The 17751-nt window shown below is 39.7% G+C and overlaps 1 protein-coding gene across 1 annotated transcript in view; it reads right to left on the bottom strand.

The window, feature by feature from the left end:
• Positions 1–16405, bottom strand: part of SCPEP1 (serine carboxypeptidase 1) — a 28523-nt gene extending 12118 nt beyond the window's left edge. Inside the window, exons 1-10 of the mRNA XM_034412499.3 lie at positions 15733–16405; positions 11444–11589; positions 9746–9835; positions 8630–8785; positions 7157–7231; positions 5075–5147; positions 4172–4209; positions 2916–3044; positions 1905–1998; positions 87–200 (exon numbers count right to left, since the gene is read on the bottom strand). Coding sequence (XP_034268390.2) covers positions 87–200; positions 1905–1998; positions 2916–3044; positions 4172–4209; positions 5075–5147; positions 7157–7231; positions 8630–8785; positions 9746–9835; positions 11444–11589; positions 15733–15787 — 970 coding nt within the window. The 5' untranslated portion in view covers positions 15788–16405. The remainder of the gene's footprint in view (positions 1–86; positions 201–1904; positions 1999–2915; positions 3045–4171; positions 4210–5074; positions 5148–7156; positions 7232–8629; positions 8786–9745; positions 9836–11443; positions 11590–15732) is intronic.
• Between the last annotated feature and the right edge of the window lie 1346 nt (positions 16406–17751).

Below are 17751 nucleotides of genomic sequence, written 5' to 3'. Positions count from 1 at the left end.
TAGAGTTCTTCATTTGTTAGTGAGCTATGATATACTGTACAACAAACTATATGAGTATTAGACGGAGCCGGTAGATATTACAATACCTCCCCATTTGACATGGTCTGGAATTATTTTCAGCTTTTTTCTGATGGGCCCATTCATCAGGTCATTCAGCTTGTCTTTAATTTGATTTTTCACATGACGCTGGAACAATTTTACTGAAGAAAGAAGACAAAGAAACCGCGTTTGATGTTTACCTGGAAAGAGAACCTCTTGTATTTTTTTTGTTTTAAAAAGATGGATGCTCTAATCTTTGGTGCAGAAGATTTTTTTTCTCTCTCTCTCTCCCCCTCCCCCCCCCACACACCAATTCCAACAACCAAATCATAAATATATATATATAAAAAAAAAAAAACCCAATATGGCAACAGATCAATGTGCAATTAAATTGAAAATAAAATAACTCTGAACCACAGAGATGTGACTCCAGTCATGCCAAGAGCCATCTGTTCAGGGCCTCTGAACAGTTAATCAATGGCAGCCTACCAAAATGTAATCAGATCCATTCAGGAGTAAGTAGAGAACACTAGAGCCTGTCTAGCACTCCTTTGTCAAATCCTGAATCCTTTATATATATTATGGCCATAAATTGCAAAAGCCTACACCATTCATCAAGCAAAAAATAAAACTGTTGACAAGACTTCAATGACATGTTCTCTAATAAGAAAAATATATTTGCCCTATTTTTTAATGTATTAATTTTGTAATGCTCAGCTCAAGCGTTTTGTGTAGTTTGGAAGATGGCAGTCTGTAGTACTTGGGACTTATATGGAGATCCAATATAACAATAACAGAACAACTGCTTGTTTAGTTAATCAGAACCGTAGTCTTTTCATGAAAGAATCCGTTGCTGAGTTCCTGAAACTTTCTTTACTTCAGCAACTTCATTTAGAGCATTGGAGCAGTGAAAGGAAATTTGAAGGTTGCTACTTCCTGTTTGGCTCTGATCTCCATTGCATAGTTGCAATAGGCATATCACGTAAGCTCCCTACCCCCCAGATCCTGGGAAATACCGTATTTTTTGGAGTATAAGAGGCAACTTAATTTTTGGGGAGGAAAATAAGAAAAAAGTTGATTGGCAGGTGGATCAGCCTCCTGGAATACCCCCAATCAGCTGTTCCCAGAGGTGAATTTTAGCAACAGATTCCTTGGTTGTGAGCTCTGTGCCTTGCTTTTTTTTTTTTTTTTTTTTTGCTTTTTTTCCTGCCTCTGAAACTTCTGAAACTTCTGAAACTCCATTTCAGAAAAAACTTTTTTTCCTGCCTCTGAAAGCCTCCGAAACAGAGCTTCAGAAAAAAAGCCTCTGAAGCTCTGTTTGGGGGCTTCTTTTCTGAAGCTTCGTTTCTGATGAAACCTCCGTTTGAGAAGCTGGGCGGGGCTACATTCGGAGTATGAAGATGCACCCAGATTTTCACCCTCTTTTTTGGGGGGAAAAGGTGTGTCTTATACTCCGAAAAATACGGTGTATGTATGTATGTATGTATGTATGTATGTATGTATATATATATATATATATATATATATATATATATATATATATATATATATATATAGTGGGCTAGTGTGTGTGAATTCAGACATTACAAACTGGAGTTCTAAAGATTTTCTGTGGAAAAATATAACAACTACTAAGCCCATTTTAGCATCTGTAAAGGGGCTACACACCAGGACTCTCCAAACTGAGCAACTTTAAGACTTGTGGACTTCAACTCCCAGAATTCCCCAGCCAGCATGGAAGTTGAAGTCCACAAGTCTTAAAATTGTCAAGTTTGGAGACCGTGGGCTACAACTTTGACCTTCTAAAACTACCATGTCTTGCTAAAAAGAGATTTCTGGCAATCCAGAGTTCTCACTCAACTTACAAAATGGGATGGTTTCAGTTGCAGCGGATGAAAGAGCTGTGTCCTTCGTAGATTCAGGGGTTAGAATGTTATAGAAATTCACACCATTTGTGTTCTAGACAAGAAAAGAAACGACATTAAGAATAGAGATCCTGCAACAAAAGACATGGTTTGCTTTAAGGTTTGGGGTTGAAAAGGACTCCTGAGAATACCCTAGAATAGATAGCCAAGAAAACAAACCAACGGATCATAGAAGAAATCCATCCAAAGGTCTCAGTCAAAACTCTAGTAACTAGGCTTTACATTAAGTCAGAGGTTCCCAACTGGGGGTGTGAGATGATATTCCAGAGGATGAAAACCTGGCTTAGAAGTTTCAAAATTATAGTGTATATGCGTAATTATATGCATATAATTATTTACTTTTGTAAGGGGTGCGAGAATATATCAGAAGCATTCTAGTGGTGCAGGGTATAGAAAAGGTTGGGAACCACTGCATTGAGCCAGGCTAAGATTCGATATTGGGATAAAACTCAAATATTAGAAAACCAAATCTTTGGTCAAGACAGAAGTGCCTCTTCCATGCCAGGTAGAGATAGATGAAAGGGCAGCTTCTACGTGTGAAATGCATCACTCTCTGTAATAATTTTGCCTTTAAACTGTATAAATACATGGCCAGAAGAAGCCATCGGCATTCAGACCCTTCGCTGTCTTTGAACCTTGCGCAATAAACTCTTTCCTGCATTGAAGAGCTTGGCCTAGTCTGTCATTTTTTGTCTACAACAGCATTAAGTGAAGACCTAGCTCTCTTAGAAGTCTAAAATGCTGGGAAAATGGAAAGGAAGGGAAAGAAGAGGATGATAAGGTGGATGGGTGGATGGATGGATGGATTCAGTTACAGCAATGATCATTGCACCATGGGAGACCGTGAAGACTAAGATGGAGACAAATTGTCAGAGACAAAATCTGTCTGCCTGGTCTCTAGAAGCTGCCATCAAGTTGATGGTACATAAGCAATTAAATCTATCTCTTTACCTTTTCTATGATATCCTCTGCTTTATCCCAAAGCAGGGTAGCAAGCTTATATGCCCCTGTATTCATTGCATTCAGGATCTTCTTGGCAGCATTAGTGACTTCTTTCAAGCCTTGGTCATCTAGGAAAGACTGCAGTACAAGGAGTGGGATGGGGGATGGAGCAGAAAGGAAAGAAAAGAAATTCAGAACCAACATTGCATATAATGCCTCAACTTCAAGTACTTTCAAAGGAATATAAATTGGGCAGTAAACTGTCCAGATGTCAAAGTGTATTTTAACAAGATATTATTTGCAATGGCTTCGAAGAAAATGTAGAAGCTACCTGGAATGCTCAACAGTATTAGAGAACTGGTAGATTGGCTTTATTAATCTAAGCAAAGTCAACAAACAGAAACTATAAGAAGTTTTTGGTAAAGGGAATTGTGATGCTCTAAAGTGTCTGTATTTACCACCAAAGCTTTATATAGTTTCTTTTTAAATGGATCTTATCTTATGGCTTATTTGCGGGGTAGATAAATCTCAGCACACTTGAGACCTGCTACTGAAGCCAGGTTTAATGCCAATGCCATTAGGTGGCATCTTCAGGGATCAAAAACAGTGAAGAAGGGCAGCTGGAGCAACTATACAGAAAGGGGAGCACATGGAGAATATGTGCTTGCAGGTATGGACACATAAATGGATCCCAAGTATGCATTGAGAGCAGATATAGCCTTTGAGGCCCAAGAGTTTACTGTGTTTATAAGCAATCAATATTGGTCATAACATTGTATGAACCTGCTGATTTCAATCCCATCTTCGGAGTTCCCCAGAAGCTGATCCAACATGGTAACTCTCATGAATAGTCAAAAAGCAGAGGAATAAAAAAAGAAAGAAAAGAATGGAAGCATCTGCTTCAAGCTAGGCTCAGTGAAATCTATTGACTCCCAACCTTGAATTGACTCTTTATTGGCAGCAAAACAGGTTCATTAGATGTTGTATGGCCAAGCATTAAATTGTGGTTTAAAAACAAAGTTGCATGAATTTTGATATAAAGGTAATTACCATATCTGCATAATAGTAAAGTTTATTTACCCTATTTATTAAGGTAGAATAGTTCAAATTATTTTTCTTTTTCTCTTTTTCTCCTTCTATTATTAGTTTTATTCAGTTTTATGCTTTGTATGAACTGTATTCCGAAGTTTGGGTTTTTCTATTCTTCCTTGTAGTTGTAAGAACATTAATATTTTTTTAAAAAAAAATATGGAATATATACTTACAGTGCTATATAGGTAAGGCCCCCAAGCAAGCACAGAATCTAAAAGAAACAAAAATTAAGATTGATTTTTTTAAAAAAATAAAACAGACTAGTGGGCACAAACTTTAGTATCTTTTTCATCTTTCTGTATTTAAAGCAGGCAGGAAAGTTTTAAGTTCCTGAGCATTTTCTGCATCAAGACAAAATAAGAGCTTATATAAAATAAATCATAGCAATTTAAAAATTGGCAGCTTTTCAAAAAGAGAAGAAGGAAAAGGAAGAGGCAGCAGCATCAGTGCAGGGAAAGAACTCCTGGCTTTTAAAGTGGAGCGTCACAAAATCTCTAAATCCATGGAGATCTAACTGTTTATTATTCCAACATATCAAAATCTGGTGCCTTCCAGGAGCATTGATACAAGCTTTCCACCATCCCCAGATTGCAGGGATAGCCATGCTGGCTGGGTGCTGAAAGGCTTGTATTCTAGCTAACATATCTTGATGCTACCAGGCTGAGGAGAATGGCATTAAACTATTCACATTTTTAAAAAGATCTTATTCATGTTGCTATTACACATTCTGAAGAATAGCCAAGATTTTGAGGGGGGAGTAAACTCTCTGGACTATTTTCAAATCACATGGGAAGCCCAACCCAGATTCTTACTGACAACTGCCATTGTGTATCTAGTAACGACATTCTTCTTTACAGTAATTTCAGTATAAGATAAGATGGAGAGAAGAGGATTTTAATTCTAAGGCCCCTGAAGTCAAGTTGGGATAAAACCAAGCCTCTACAATGTCATTTGAACTTGGTTGCTGGTACTGAATATCAAATCATTCTTATTTTTTTTCCAGATTTTGCCAGAAAGAGGCAAGAAATACATTGGAACATACACAATATGTACGTGTTAGCTTCACATGACTATACCTAGAGGAGAAATCCATGAATCACCAAGGGCTACTCCATGAAAATTGCACTTGATTGTTCCAGCTTCAATAGCCTTAAAAAAAACAGAATTAAGGTTTAATTAAAGCCTAATTATTCTGAGGTAAATGTACCATATATATTTTAAGCACTTTCCCTTAAGGACAGGAAGAAGGCAAACAGGAATTGCAGATTATTAAAGGTTGATTTCTTAGCTGATGCTATAGCTAAGGAAAGTGCTTTTTTTTAAAAAAAAATATTGATTTATATGCCGCCCTTCTCCGGAGACTCAGGGCGGCTTACAATGCTTTAAACAATAGCCTTCATACTTTTGTATATTTATACAAAGTCAGCTTATTGCCTCCACAAACTGGGTCCTCATTTCACCTACCTTAGAAAGGATGGAAGGCTGAGCCAACCTTGAGCCTTGGAGAGATTCGAACCAGCAGTAATTGCAGGCAGCTGTGTTAATAACAGGGTGCTTAGACCACTGTACTATCAAGGCTCTTTTTGGCTAAAAGCAATCAAATATCTAGCAATATCTCATACATGCAGGCCTATGTGTGTGTCAAGATCAGGACTTGACTCTCTGAAACCTTGTGCAATAACAAAAGGGGCGGGGCTTGCCTTGTGATGGACTGCTCACCATCTTGCCAGTTTTAACACACTTCTGTGGACTCTGCTGCCTATGCAGAGTTTATTTTAGCTCAGTGCTAACATTCTTTGCCTCCATTGTGCTAGTTATCAAATCCATGCCAGGAATCAAATCTGGGAGAGACACTTATCTGGAGAGCTTGGTCCTCCCTCTCTTCAATCAAAAATATACTTGACGTTATGTAGTTTGTACATTACATTTTCCTTCCTTCCCTCCCTCCCTCCTCCCTCCCACATCAACTTTCTTCCACATTTTCAGAATAACAGTTAGAGAAAAGTAAGAGTAGCTGCTCAATCACTTGCTAAACAATGGCTCCTACTGCTGATGTGCGCTTACACAACTGGTTGCAGCAGGGATGTACAATATCTTTTGGCCTGAGGAAAACACCTGGTGCCTGAGTCACATGCAAGATCCACACATCCACCTGAGGGGAAGGAAGGGGCAAAGAACTGGATAGGATTGGGTCAATAAGCAAGATTTAATTGAATTTAACTGGTATCATTAACATTAAAATAAACTGTTCAACAGCTGTGATTATTCTTGAGATATCAGATATAACAATAAGTTGTATCTGTCAATTGTTTCGGGGATGCCCCAGGAGGGGGGACAACCAAGGCTTTCTAGGGGTGCCTGTGGCCACCTGGCAATGGCCCACTCTAAGTACTCCTGAATGGAAATTCCAAGATCAGATGACTGGATGAAAAACATATTGGGACATGAGAGAAGGACTGGAAGAACCTGGGGGTGGGGTGAAAAGGGATTGGCCTAGAATCCTTACATGGCCACAAGCTGACCAAGTCTAACATATGTTAAGTGCCATTGACTCCTATCTAAATCTAAGCAGGTGCTGTTAGTTGAGAAAATTCTGATGCGTAGGCTATAGCAGTGGTTCTCAACCTGTGATCCACAGATCCCTGGGAGGCCGCAATGTTGTCACAGGCTTGAAGAAATGTTATGATTTAAATCTTGGTGATCCATGGCCATGGTCCACGGCCACAAAAGGTATTTAAAGGGGGTCCATGAAGAAAAAAAGGTTGAGAACCACTGGGCTATAGCAATAAATCAGTTAACTGAACCACTTGTAGACCTCATCTTTCACACTTGACATGGAAACATGTATATATTTCACATCAGAGGTAACAGCATCTAGCCAATTTTGACTGATCTGAAAAAAGCAAAGGCAGTCCAATTTAGTTAATACTGGGAAAGCCCAGGGTCATAGACTAGACTAGGTGGTGAGGAATATATCCCAGAAGCAGTAGCAAAACACTTCCATTTTAAACAACACTTAATCAAGAACTAAACTTGATTTGAGGAGGATTTTATGTGCACCGTTTATTAAGAGAGATTCTTCCCTCAGGATCTTGCAGAAGAAATCCAAGCTAGCTTGAGAGAATACATTTTCTCTGATAGGAAAAGATCAACTTTACCTTATGAACTTCCAGAGCAATTGCAGCTGCCATTTTTCCTCCATAAGATTCGGAAAAGATGTAGAAGGGAATTGTCTGGAAGGAAAAATGCATTTTAAAAAATTAAGAGATTGAGCAACTGAACCCTTTACATGCTTTCCAGAAAAATAAAAGAATTACTCAATACATAAATAAACCTTCACTCTTTTCTTCCTCTTGCTTGATGCCCATAAACACTTCAGGGAAATCTTTCCTCAGAAGAGCAAGACAAAATGACCTCAATCTGCAGCTATAAAGCCAAGTAAAAGACCCCCCCCCCCTTTGGATTTCTCTCCTGCCCCATTCCACAGACATAGGATTCATTACAATGCAGATAACAGGTACCCCGCAACTTCCGAATGTAACTGAGCCCAGAATTACAGTTGCACAACGCCAAGCAGGTCAAATGATCATGCTCAATTTTATATTTTTCACTGCAATCATTAAGCAAATGCCAGTGTCACTAAGCAAACCCTGGTTTCTGGCAAAAAGCATTATAAATCACATAAATGCAAGCTGGTTGCCGAGCACCCAAAATGCAATTATGTGACTACTGGGGGAGGGGGGCGTTGTTGTCAGAACTTCAAATTATGGTCATAAGTATAGGTACCTTTTGGGGGGGTGTCTCTTGTAATGCTAAGCAACCGTCATAACTCGAGAATTACCTGTACACCAAATGAAGTCATTTACACACCAACTGGGACGTTTGGGATTTCATTTCAAAAATTTAAAAAACCCTAACATCTAATTTTATTTCCCCCTGAAGTTAGAGAATCCACACCATTCTGACGACAGGCCAACACAATGAATTTACAAGGACCTTTCATATCTCCCTCTGATCATAGTTAAAACCCTGCTTCCCAGGACTAATCCTACAGCCTAAGTCTTTTTGGCCAAAATCAGGCCTAGGATTATAAATCACTCCATTAAATGGCCAACTTTCAGGAGGGAGCGATCTCTACACTGGCAGGAATGAGGAACCTTTCAATACACCCTCATTTGCCTCCTGTTCTGAGATACATTGAAGGGGGGTGAAAGGGGGGCCTAAATCTAGCTTTTGGGCACACTCACATTGTGAATTCCTGCTATGTCAACACTCTGAACAGGCCTTGCCCTGTAACAGATACTGTTCAGGATGACAGTCTGCAGGAGCCTTTGCAAGCATAACTATTAGTGGACTGGCTTTGGCATGAACCAAGATACCAATTGTTCAAGACGCCGATTTGCAAGGAAGTCAGCACATGTGCAATTTTAAGCGAACTTAAGCAAGGTTTCCTTCTGTAAACATCCATCTCCAAAGCCATTTGATAAATGTCGGCAGAGCTTAAGGAAAAGGCTTGTGTGATGAGTACTTCAGTTTTGCAATGTTTGAATAGGGCTAATGTGTAGCTTAGGGACTTCATACAGTGATAATGGACAATAAGGCATTCCATGGGCTGTTCCGACTGTACTTGCCTGGAATTCCACCTTTGATTTAAAGAACTCTCGGAGAACCACCATCATATCCGAAGCGACCATGCCGAGATCAGTGGCGTAGGCAAGGGAGTCATTAACATAACTGTATCCGGTGCCAACAGGATTGTCAACAAAGAGAAGACTTGCTGCCTGCAGCTACACCACCCAAAGGAAACACTGACATCAGCAACACAGAGAGAGGGAGAGCAGCATACTTAAAAGGGATGACAAAGGAGGACTCTTCCAAAGATTCCCACAGAGGCACGATGAGAGAGCTTATTTTGCATTGAAAGGGCAGCACACTACTCATTATTGCTATATTTTAAGCCTAGAGGCATTTATTAAGGCTAGGATTAGCTATTCTCATTCATAGGCAACCTCAGCCATAGAAGTCTCTTAATTTCAGTTGTTAATACTTGCAACAGAGTCAAACCTTCCAGTGTTTGTGTTTCAAAACAATAATTTTTCCCAATTTTAAGTTCATTCTTTTAAGGTTTTATAAATTATCCTTATGTATCTGTCTGTGTGTTTATGTGTATGTTGTTTTGTACACATGCATATATATATACTTGTAATATATATTTTTAATATACACATTTTTGTTTTTGGCTTTCAGGAAAGTGGAAGAGCAGTCTTACGAGTACTGGTAAAATTCACTTCTTTAAATATGAATCCTAAGTAACACCTAAAGTCTTACTTGGTTTGTTTAACACAAGAACAATACAGAAAAATAGAGCAAATAAAGATCTCCTAGCATAAAGACAAGTAATCCATTAGGCCAGGGTGTCAAACTCGCAGCCTGGATGTGTCACGCGCTGGCCACGCCCACCCCCATTTTAGCAAAGGGGGGGAAAGCTGCGATACGTCACGTGACAACAATGTGTCGTTGCAAGTTTGACATCCCTGTATTAGGCTGCTGGATGAAGTGTAGGAGTAAGATCACTTTAAATAACTGACAGCTTCAGAAGCATGCTGTGTATGAGCTCCTAGAGGAAAATGAGCAAGAAAGATCTCAAAGTCTGCAACAAAAATCAACATACTGCAAAAAGTATATATTTTTTAACATGGCCTGCCAGAACACACCCAATCTTCCCAGTATAAGTTAAGACAGTTTACCCAAGTTGTCTTCCTTGGTTTTAGATCAGTATCTAAAGGGCCAATCTCTTCAAAATTTCCATATCCGCAACCTGAAGCTCCTGGGCCTCCCTATGAAAAACACAGAGATGAGAAATGGAGAGAAAAACATCAACCATTTTTCTTGCTATCTTATTTTTCATTTATCTCCCAAGAAAAGGAGGTGTGATGAACATAATGGTTTCATTCCAAGGCTGTTAACGCAAATCTACAAATAGAATCCTGTAGAACTGTTTCTTAGAAACGGCTTCCCAGTGCTATCTTAGTCCACGTGGGAAAGAAAATGCAGGCCTTTAAGCAGCAACCTAGCAGTCAGAAATTCTGAACTTTCCCAGCTAAACTTAATTCCTGCTTGTTACAGGTAGTCCTTGACTTATGACCACCATTGAGTCCAAAATCTCTGTTGCTAAGCAAGACAATTGTTAAATGAGTTTCGCCCCGTTTTACGACCTTTCCTGCCACACTTGTCAAGTGAATCGCTACTGTTGTTACGTTAGTAACATAATTGTTAAGCAAATCTGGTTTCCCCATTGACTTTGCTTGTCAGAAGGTCCCAAAAGATGATCACATGACCCTGGGACACTGCAACTTTCATAAATACAGGCCAATTGCCAAGGGTCCAAATTTTGATCACGTGAACACGGGGATCCTGCAACAGTCATAAGTGTAAAAATAAATCACTTTTTTTTCAGTGCTGTTGTAATTTCAAACTGTCATTAAATCAATGGCTGTAAATTGAGTTACCTGTTTAGGCATAGGAATGCCAGAATGAAATTCTATAGCTCATTTATGTTATGCCATCATTTTAATTTTTGCCCTTACATTTTGCATTACTGTTACCAATTCTTTACTTGCTGCACATCCTCCACTATATTTAGCCAGTGATCACCGTTTTGAATCTTTAAAAACTTCCGTAGTTTGAGACAAGGGAAATATTAGTAAGGAGTGACAAGTTTCATACACAAAGTAGCTTAACTTGCAACATATAATAAGTAGGATAGAGCTCCAAGGAAGCTTAGCATAATATGGCTTTCTCAATTTTGGCTTAGAGTGTTACAAAGTTATCATTGTTTGCAATTAGCTTGCCTTATTTTGTGAATCAAAAGCTATGGCTAAATTCATAAAACACTCCAAGCAACTTACAAATCCAAACAATTTACACTACAGCTTTGTGTGGTGCATCAGAAATAATATTTCTGATTTTTCAGCTGCTTTTAATAGCTTGAATTAGAATAATTAAGGCAACGAGATACAATTAATATGCAATGAGAGCCAATTTGGTGTAGTGGTCAAGGCATTGGCTAAAAATCCAGAAACCGACAATTCTAGTTCTGCCTTAGGCATGAGACTACCTGAATTATCTTGGGCCAGTCCCATCTTCTCAGCTCTAGGAAGCAAGCAAGAGCAAACCGCTTCTGAAATCTTGCAAAAAACCTGCAGGACTGTTCCAGGCAGGAACCAGGAATTAACAATGACTCAATTCCCCCCCACCCCTGCCCCTCCAATGCAATCAGTTGATGTTACAAGACTGAATCTAAATTTAAACTTTATTTTTCCCCTCTGAAGGATTTATTCAAGGTTTTAGAAACCTTCTACTGCAAGGTTTTACATGGTTCAACTCTACTTCTGATGCTATCATCCTTCCATAAAGCTCACATCAAAGCCTTATCCCCAACTTACCTGCAGCCATAAGATAAGAGGAAGTTGTGTGAAATTCTGAGTGGGACTGTCTGCATAGTACAACCACCAGAACATGCTTGCATTGCTTCTGACAGGAACATACCCCCATGCCTGTTTTGCTTCTTTAGGTTCCTTTATTGAAAAAGCTAAAAGGGGGGGGAAAAGTAAGCAATTACCATGCTTTATAAAGCTAAGAGCACAAGAGGACTTGGTATTCTCCTATCATTGTGAGAATTTCAGGAGAAGAATCTCTTCTTTTCATACCAGGGGCTTCCGGCCTTGGCAACTTTATGACTTGTGGACTTCAACTCCCAGAATTCTGGAGGTTGAAGTCCAAAAGTCTTAAAATTGCCAAGATTGGAGATCCCTGTTCTACACTACCACATCAAATCTATAATTCCTCCACACTTCCATGTACAATTGGCCTTGTATAATATGTGGTTCTTTCAAAGCACAGAGATAATAGAGATAGCAATGCTACTTTCAGTGCCATAAATATCCTTGGTTTTGCAGGATACTATACACATAGGGTTAATCAGCAAGGCCTAAATTAGATTTTGAGCTCCAAGTGTTCCATCAACAATGACAATGAGAGAGTGAGGCAGTCTATGGATTTTTTCTGCCCAGTAGAAGGCCCTGAGGTGACATTCACCCAGAGTTATGATGAATCACAGAGTATGGTCTACATATCAAAATGTCCCATAATATGACTCAGAAGCATTAACAAGATATTTTTTTGTCACCATCAAGGAATCTGCAGATCATCTGCCATCTGAATCCACTCTACGGTACTTTCAAGACAAGCTCTGCCCACTTCAACAGGACAAACAGACAGTATCTGTGCATTAAACTCTCTCTCTTTTTTTTAACGAATACAGATTGTAATCCACTTTGGTCTACTTATACAACAAAACAGATACTTTGGAGACCAAACTGATGGCAACATTTTAGGACTGTGGAAAATGCCCATTCATTCGAAGACAACCTGTTCAGCTTCCTTCCTACCACTCCATCTTTCTTTTGTCCCTTTTCATGGATGCTTCCAAGTGAAGTTCAGCACATGAAGCCCACGGGCATTCTTGGAAATTAAAAAAAATAGACACGCTAGTCTTCTTAACTAAAAAAATATTTTTTAAAAAAGAACATAGAGCAAGTAGGAACATTGGACAGTGCCAATTGTCCAATCCCATGGGATGATCTGTGGGATGGGCACAGCACTACCAAAAAGTGTCTTTTCCCCTTTCTTAAACCTTGGCACTTTTTCTCCAATCCCACAGACCACTCCCTGGAATCAAAGAACTGGCAAGCCACCTCACTCCAGAGGGTGCAATTTCTTTGAAGCTCTTCAGTAGACAGGATTCAACCTTACAAGACATTCCAAGGTCCACAGGTTAACAAACAGGACTGTACAGTACAACCAAATCCAGTGCCAAGTAGATTGCCAAGATAGCCTCCTACATCTTTTGCTCATCTTCCATCAAGAGGACACATTCCTACAGCAGCTTACATCATATCAGTCCTACTGACCCCAATGCAATTGCTTACCCGTAGGTGTAGACCTCATTCAAAATACTGCCACCTTCTCTCCCCAGAGTAGCTATTAACAGTACTTGTTTAAAGGCAGTGTCAAAATAGAGCTTAGAACATAGAATACTTTTAACTAACAACTGTAACATCTCTCTGCAGTGCAAATGGATACTCCTAATTACACTGGGGCTTGATACGCAACTCATTATTAAAAGCAGGGGAGAGGAGAGAAATAAAATAAAACAGAGTGTCCCAATTCTCAGAGTGCAGTGGGCACAATCTCACATAAGAGTTGGTGGTTAAAAGTCAGCTGCTCAGTAGGATTTACTTCCATAATAAGCAACTGTGAGAGTAAATCACGTTATCTCTGCCTCAAAGACTATATTCTGCAAACACAGAGAACTTCCAAGAACAAGGGTTGGTATCCTATAGTAGGGGTTCCCAATCCCTCGCTGAGGGCCACTACTGGGCCATACTCTACTTGCAACTTGGCAACGGGCTGGTACACATGTGCGGTGCACACATGTACACATGCACAGCGGTCCACCGCTAATGTGGGCCAGTTCCCCTCCCCCCCAGCCATGCCGCCAAGCTGCAAAGATTGTGGACTGCTGTCCTATAGTGATTTACCTACAAGTAAATCCCATTCAAATCAATGGGACTCACCAGAATAGTCTTGTATAGGACTGCATTCCTCTTCTCTCTAGTGCTCAAATTTAATAGCTCAGGGTTAGGTAAATAGGATTTGTACACGTTTAACGCTATTAATCTGAACAGACTGGCATTAAGAAATACTTAACCTGGTTTTTAAAAAGAAACATACATGTAGGCCTATCACATATCATCTGGAAAAATTCAGAAGATCACTTGATAGGAGCTAATTAGACTATTCTATAGCTGTCTGATGTCATGTAGTGGTCATCCAAATTTTTTTTTGCCCTGATATGATAGCCTTAACATCTGGCCCTCTTTCTTATTGCCACCTGATTGAGAGGTAGAATAATCCCACAAACATTTACTCTGAAATAGTATCAGTAGTGAGATGAGCAGCATATAAATTTAATAAATAAATATTTTCTGACTTTACTGGGGTTTGCTCTCATACCACGTTGATGAAGCATGGAGAGATTTGGTTAAAACTAAAGACTCCCAATTCCAGATGTACCCTCAGTTATGGAAACTCAATAAGGAATTTAGGTAGGTCACTATTCCTCTATTATTTCATTTTTGTGCAGCAGGCATCATGGTGCAGCAGGCGTCTATGAAAACGCCTGCTGCACCATATATAGGTAGTCCTCGACTTATGATCACAATTGAGCCCAGAATTTCTATTGCTGTGAGACATTTGTTAAGTGAGTTTTGCCCCATTTTATAATCTTTCTTGCCACATTTGTTAAGTGAATCAGGCTTCCACATTGACTTGTAAAGTGTGTCAGGTCACAAAAAATGGTCACATGAGAATCCATCATAAATATGAGCCAGTTGCGAAGTGTCTGAATTTTAATCACATAACCATGCTGCAATGGTCGTGTGAAAAACGGTCATAAGTCACTTTTTTCAGTGCCATTGTAAACTTTGAACAGTCACTAAATGTATTGTAAGTTGAGGACTACATATATACACTTTGTCTCTGAAGAAATTGGGAGCATAAGTTATACAATTTAAATTTAGGTTATACTTATCTAGCAGTTCTTCCTCGAGTGTCTAATTTTAAAATGCTAGCTTTAAAAAAGGAGTGACTGCTTAATTGGGATGTTTCCTTTTAGGCAAATTTAAAAACTTGTTTTAAATAACTACCAATTAAAGGAATAGATATTTTACACTGACTTTCCAAACAAGCCTGCTTGGATGAATACTGGGAATCAAAGCGTTTCTCCACAGTAGCTCATATCTCCTAGCTCTGTGCAAGGTTTGTCACTAGAAATCAGAGAAGTATCTGGACGACAAGGGAAAGGACATGCCAACAAAAATACACAAAAAAGAAAGGGGAGGGAGGGGGAAAAAGAGAGAGAGAGAGAGAGAGAGAGAGAGAGAGAGAGAGAGAGAGAGAGAGAGAGAAAGAAAGAAAGAAAGAAAGAAAGAAAGAAAGAAAGAAAGAAAGAAAGAAAGAAAGAAAAAGAAAGGAAGGCAGGCAGGCCTAAAGGTATTTTAGGCTGCAGCAGCTTTTATTGTAGAAGGCTAAAATCCCCCCAAAAATTTCCCCAAAGGAGATGTGAAATTCCCTTCCCCCCTCCTCCCACAGCAGATCACACTGGCTGAAGCTGCTGGGAGTTGTAGTTCACAAACAACCCAAAGTGGGGACTGGCACTAAAAAGAGGATCTAAGAAATTTCCGCAGAGATTTTTCAGCCCATGATTACTCATTCAGATTCTGCCACCTACATAATGTTCTTCCACGGAAGGACACTTGCATAATTAGCAGGTTGAGAAAGCTCAGCAGCTACAAGGCAAGCTTTTAAAATCTCAATGCAGATAAAACAAGAAATATATACGCTCGGGTTAGCCTCGAGATGCCGCCGGTCAGTTTTAAATTCAACACCACAAAAAAGAGCACCGTTCTCCAATCGTGTTCCACCTCCCGTAAAGTGGTGAGTGTTTGTGGGTGTTTTAAATGAAGCTGTTACTAATTCAACAATACAAAAAAGGAGCACCGTTCTCCAATCGTGTGAACGTACGTGTGAGTGTGTGTGTTTAAATGAGCTATTACTAACCACACACGATTTGGTGGGGGAAAAAAAGAAGCCCTCTCCTTTCCAAACCTACCTGAACTTAGAGTCCGCAGCGACAGTATCAGAATAATACTTTCCGTCAGCAACATCACGACAACGGCAGGGCGCGATCTTCAGAGCAACAATCGTAAGACTCGAGCTCCCCGCCAGCCGCTTCTGAAGAAGGGGAAGTGGCGAGCCGAGTTTAAAAGCGAGCCTTGCAGTAGAGCTCCACAAGACCCGGCCCAACTCGGGAACCGCGATGTTTTTCTTTCGCCGAAGCTTCTCACGTGATCGCCTTGCTCCTGCCCGACCTTTGCGCGCTACAAACTGGACTTGGCGACGTCTGACCAGCTTTCACCGCGCGACGAGAGCGCGAGATTCAAAACGCTGGCGCCGATTTGGGCTCTGTCCCGGTGGGGGCGAATTCCGCCAATGCGGTTCTTTGGCTCCGTGCTGGATAGAATGCACGCCAAGTCGTCGTAGCCCTGATCCCTCTGGTTCATTTCTTGGCCCAGTTTATGCTACCAGGGCGATCAGACTGGTGAAAAAATGAATTTAAAATAGTTTAGCCTGCATGGTGTAATCTGGCTATAACCTGTTTGGAGTTGCTGCCACCCAATATGTTTCTTGCTGGCAAATGTAACCAACATGGAACTCTGGCTGAATTCCACCACTGCAACACACCCCTGTCTACCTTATGAAACATTCTTCCCCTACATACAGTCACACACACACACACACACACACACACACACACTCTCTAGCTATTTAACATTTATTTTTGGGAAGGTTCATGCAAACAAGAGAAATACCCCCTTGCCCCCAAATCCCCCAAGGCGACTAATGTCGCTATACGATAGTCCAGCTAGTGTAATCGCCGCATTATGAAATGTTCTTCCTCTGTACCTACACACACACAGAGGGGGAGGGAGAGAGAGAGAAATGCATAGAATGGCCATAGAAATTTTATGGATGGATGGGTGGGCGGGATAGACAGACAGACAGACAGACAAGATAGATGTGGTTTCCTTTGTTTTCATTTACTCTTGTAGGCAAACCTAGCAATAGGGTTAAAATAAACCACAAGCAATACGGGAAATTGACTGATTTGCTTCCACAACTTCCTCTTTATAAAAAAAAAAAAAGCTTCCTGAAATACAAGCTCCCCTAAGCATTTGCAACTTTGCTGTAAAAAAATATGATTGCAGCCCACTCAAGAAAAATAGCAAGCAGAATTCACTACGGGACTAGTGAATGTGGCTTGTTTGCTTTTGGCTTAGTGTGTTGGATGCATCCAGTCAATTGTGGTTTTATTCAATCAAATAGGACTTAAACAATTTTAACTTAAAGTGTTACATCTTTAGCCTGTCACAGCAGCCATCCTTTCTTCCAGCTTGGTTCTCATGTTAAATTGAATCTGAAGGCTTGGACAGCTTCGGACTGCAAGAATACATCATCTGCTTTTCCACATAAAAATAACAACCCCACAAAAATCTGGCTTATGAACTTCTCCTTTTCTCTGACATTCATGTTTCCATATTATTCTCATTTTAAAATGAAAGAATATTCCTTTGAGCCTATTTATTTTATTTTATTTATTGGCTGCCCATCTTAAAACAGGGTAATTCTGGGTGGTTTATAATATTAAAAGGATAAAATTAAATAAAACTATATACCATATGAATAAAACACTACAATTATAGTTATAATCAAACACAAAGTGATCGTTGTGCTAATATACAAATAATCTCCACCTTTGCGTCTTCCAAATTCAAAATGGTTATTATGAGCAAAACCAAGGAAGGAATACAAACTTGACTTATTTTAACATACTTCTATTTTACTGAAAACTTGTTTATATAAAGAGAGAGAGGAGGGCACCCTGATCTTATATGGAAGGCTACTAGCTATCACAATGGCAGGGAGAATAAAAGTGCTGGACATGTAATTCCCGAAAATTCATATGGAGAATTCAGTAAAGGAAAAGTGTGAAAAATGAGCATGTATCCCCACCCAAAATTAACAGAGGTTTATTGACCTTTAACAGTATTGCTGACTTTCGAGTCTTTTA

The sequence above is a fragment of the Pantherophis guttatus genome, chromosome 2 (assembly GCF_059756535.1).
Source record: "Pantherophis guttatus breed Tessera chromosome 2, ASM5975653v1, whole genome shotgun sequence".
NCBI lineage: Eukaryota > Metazoa > Chordata > Lepidosauria > Squamata > Colubridae > Pantherophis > Pantherophis guttatus.
Note: the sequence above shows the minus strand (reverse complement) of the source record. Positions and strands in the feature narration are given on the sequence as shown.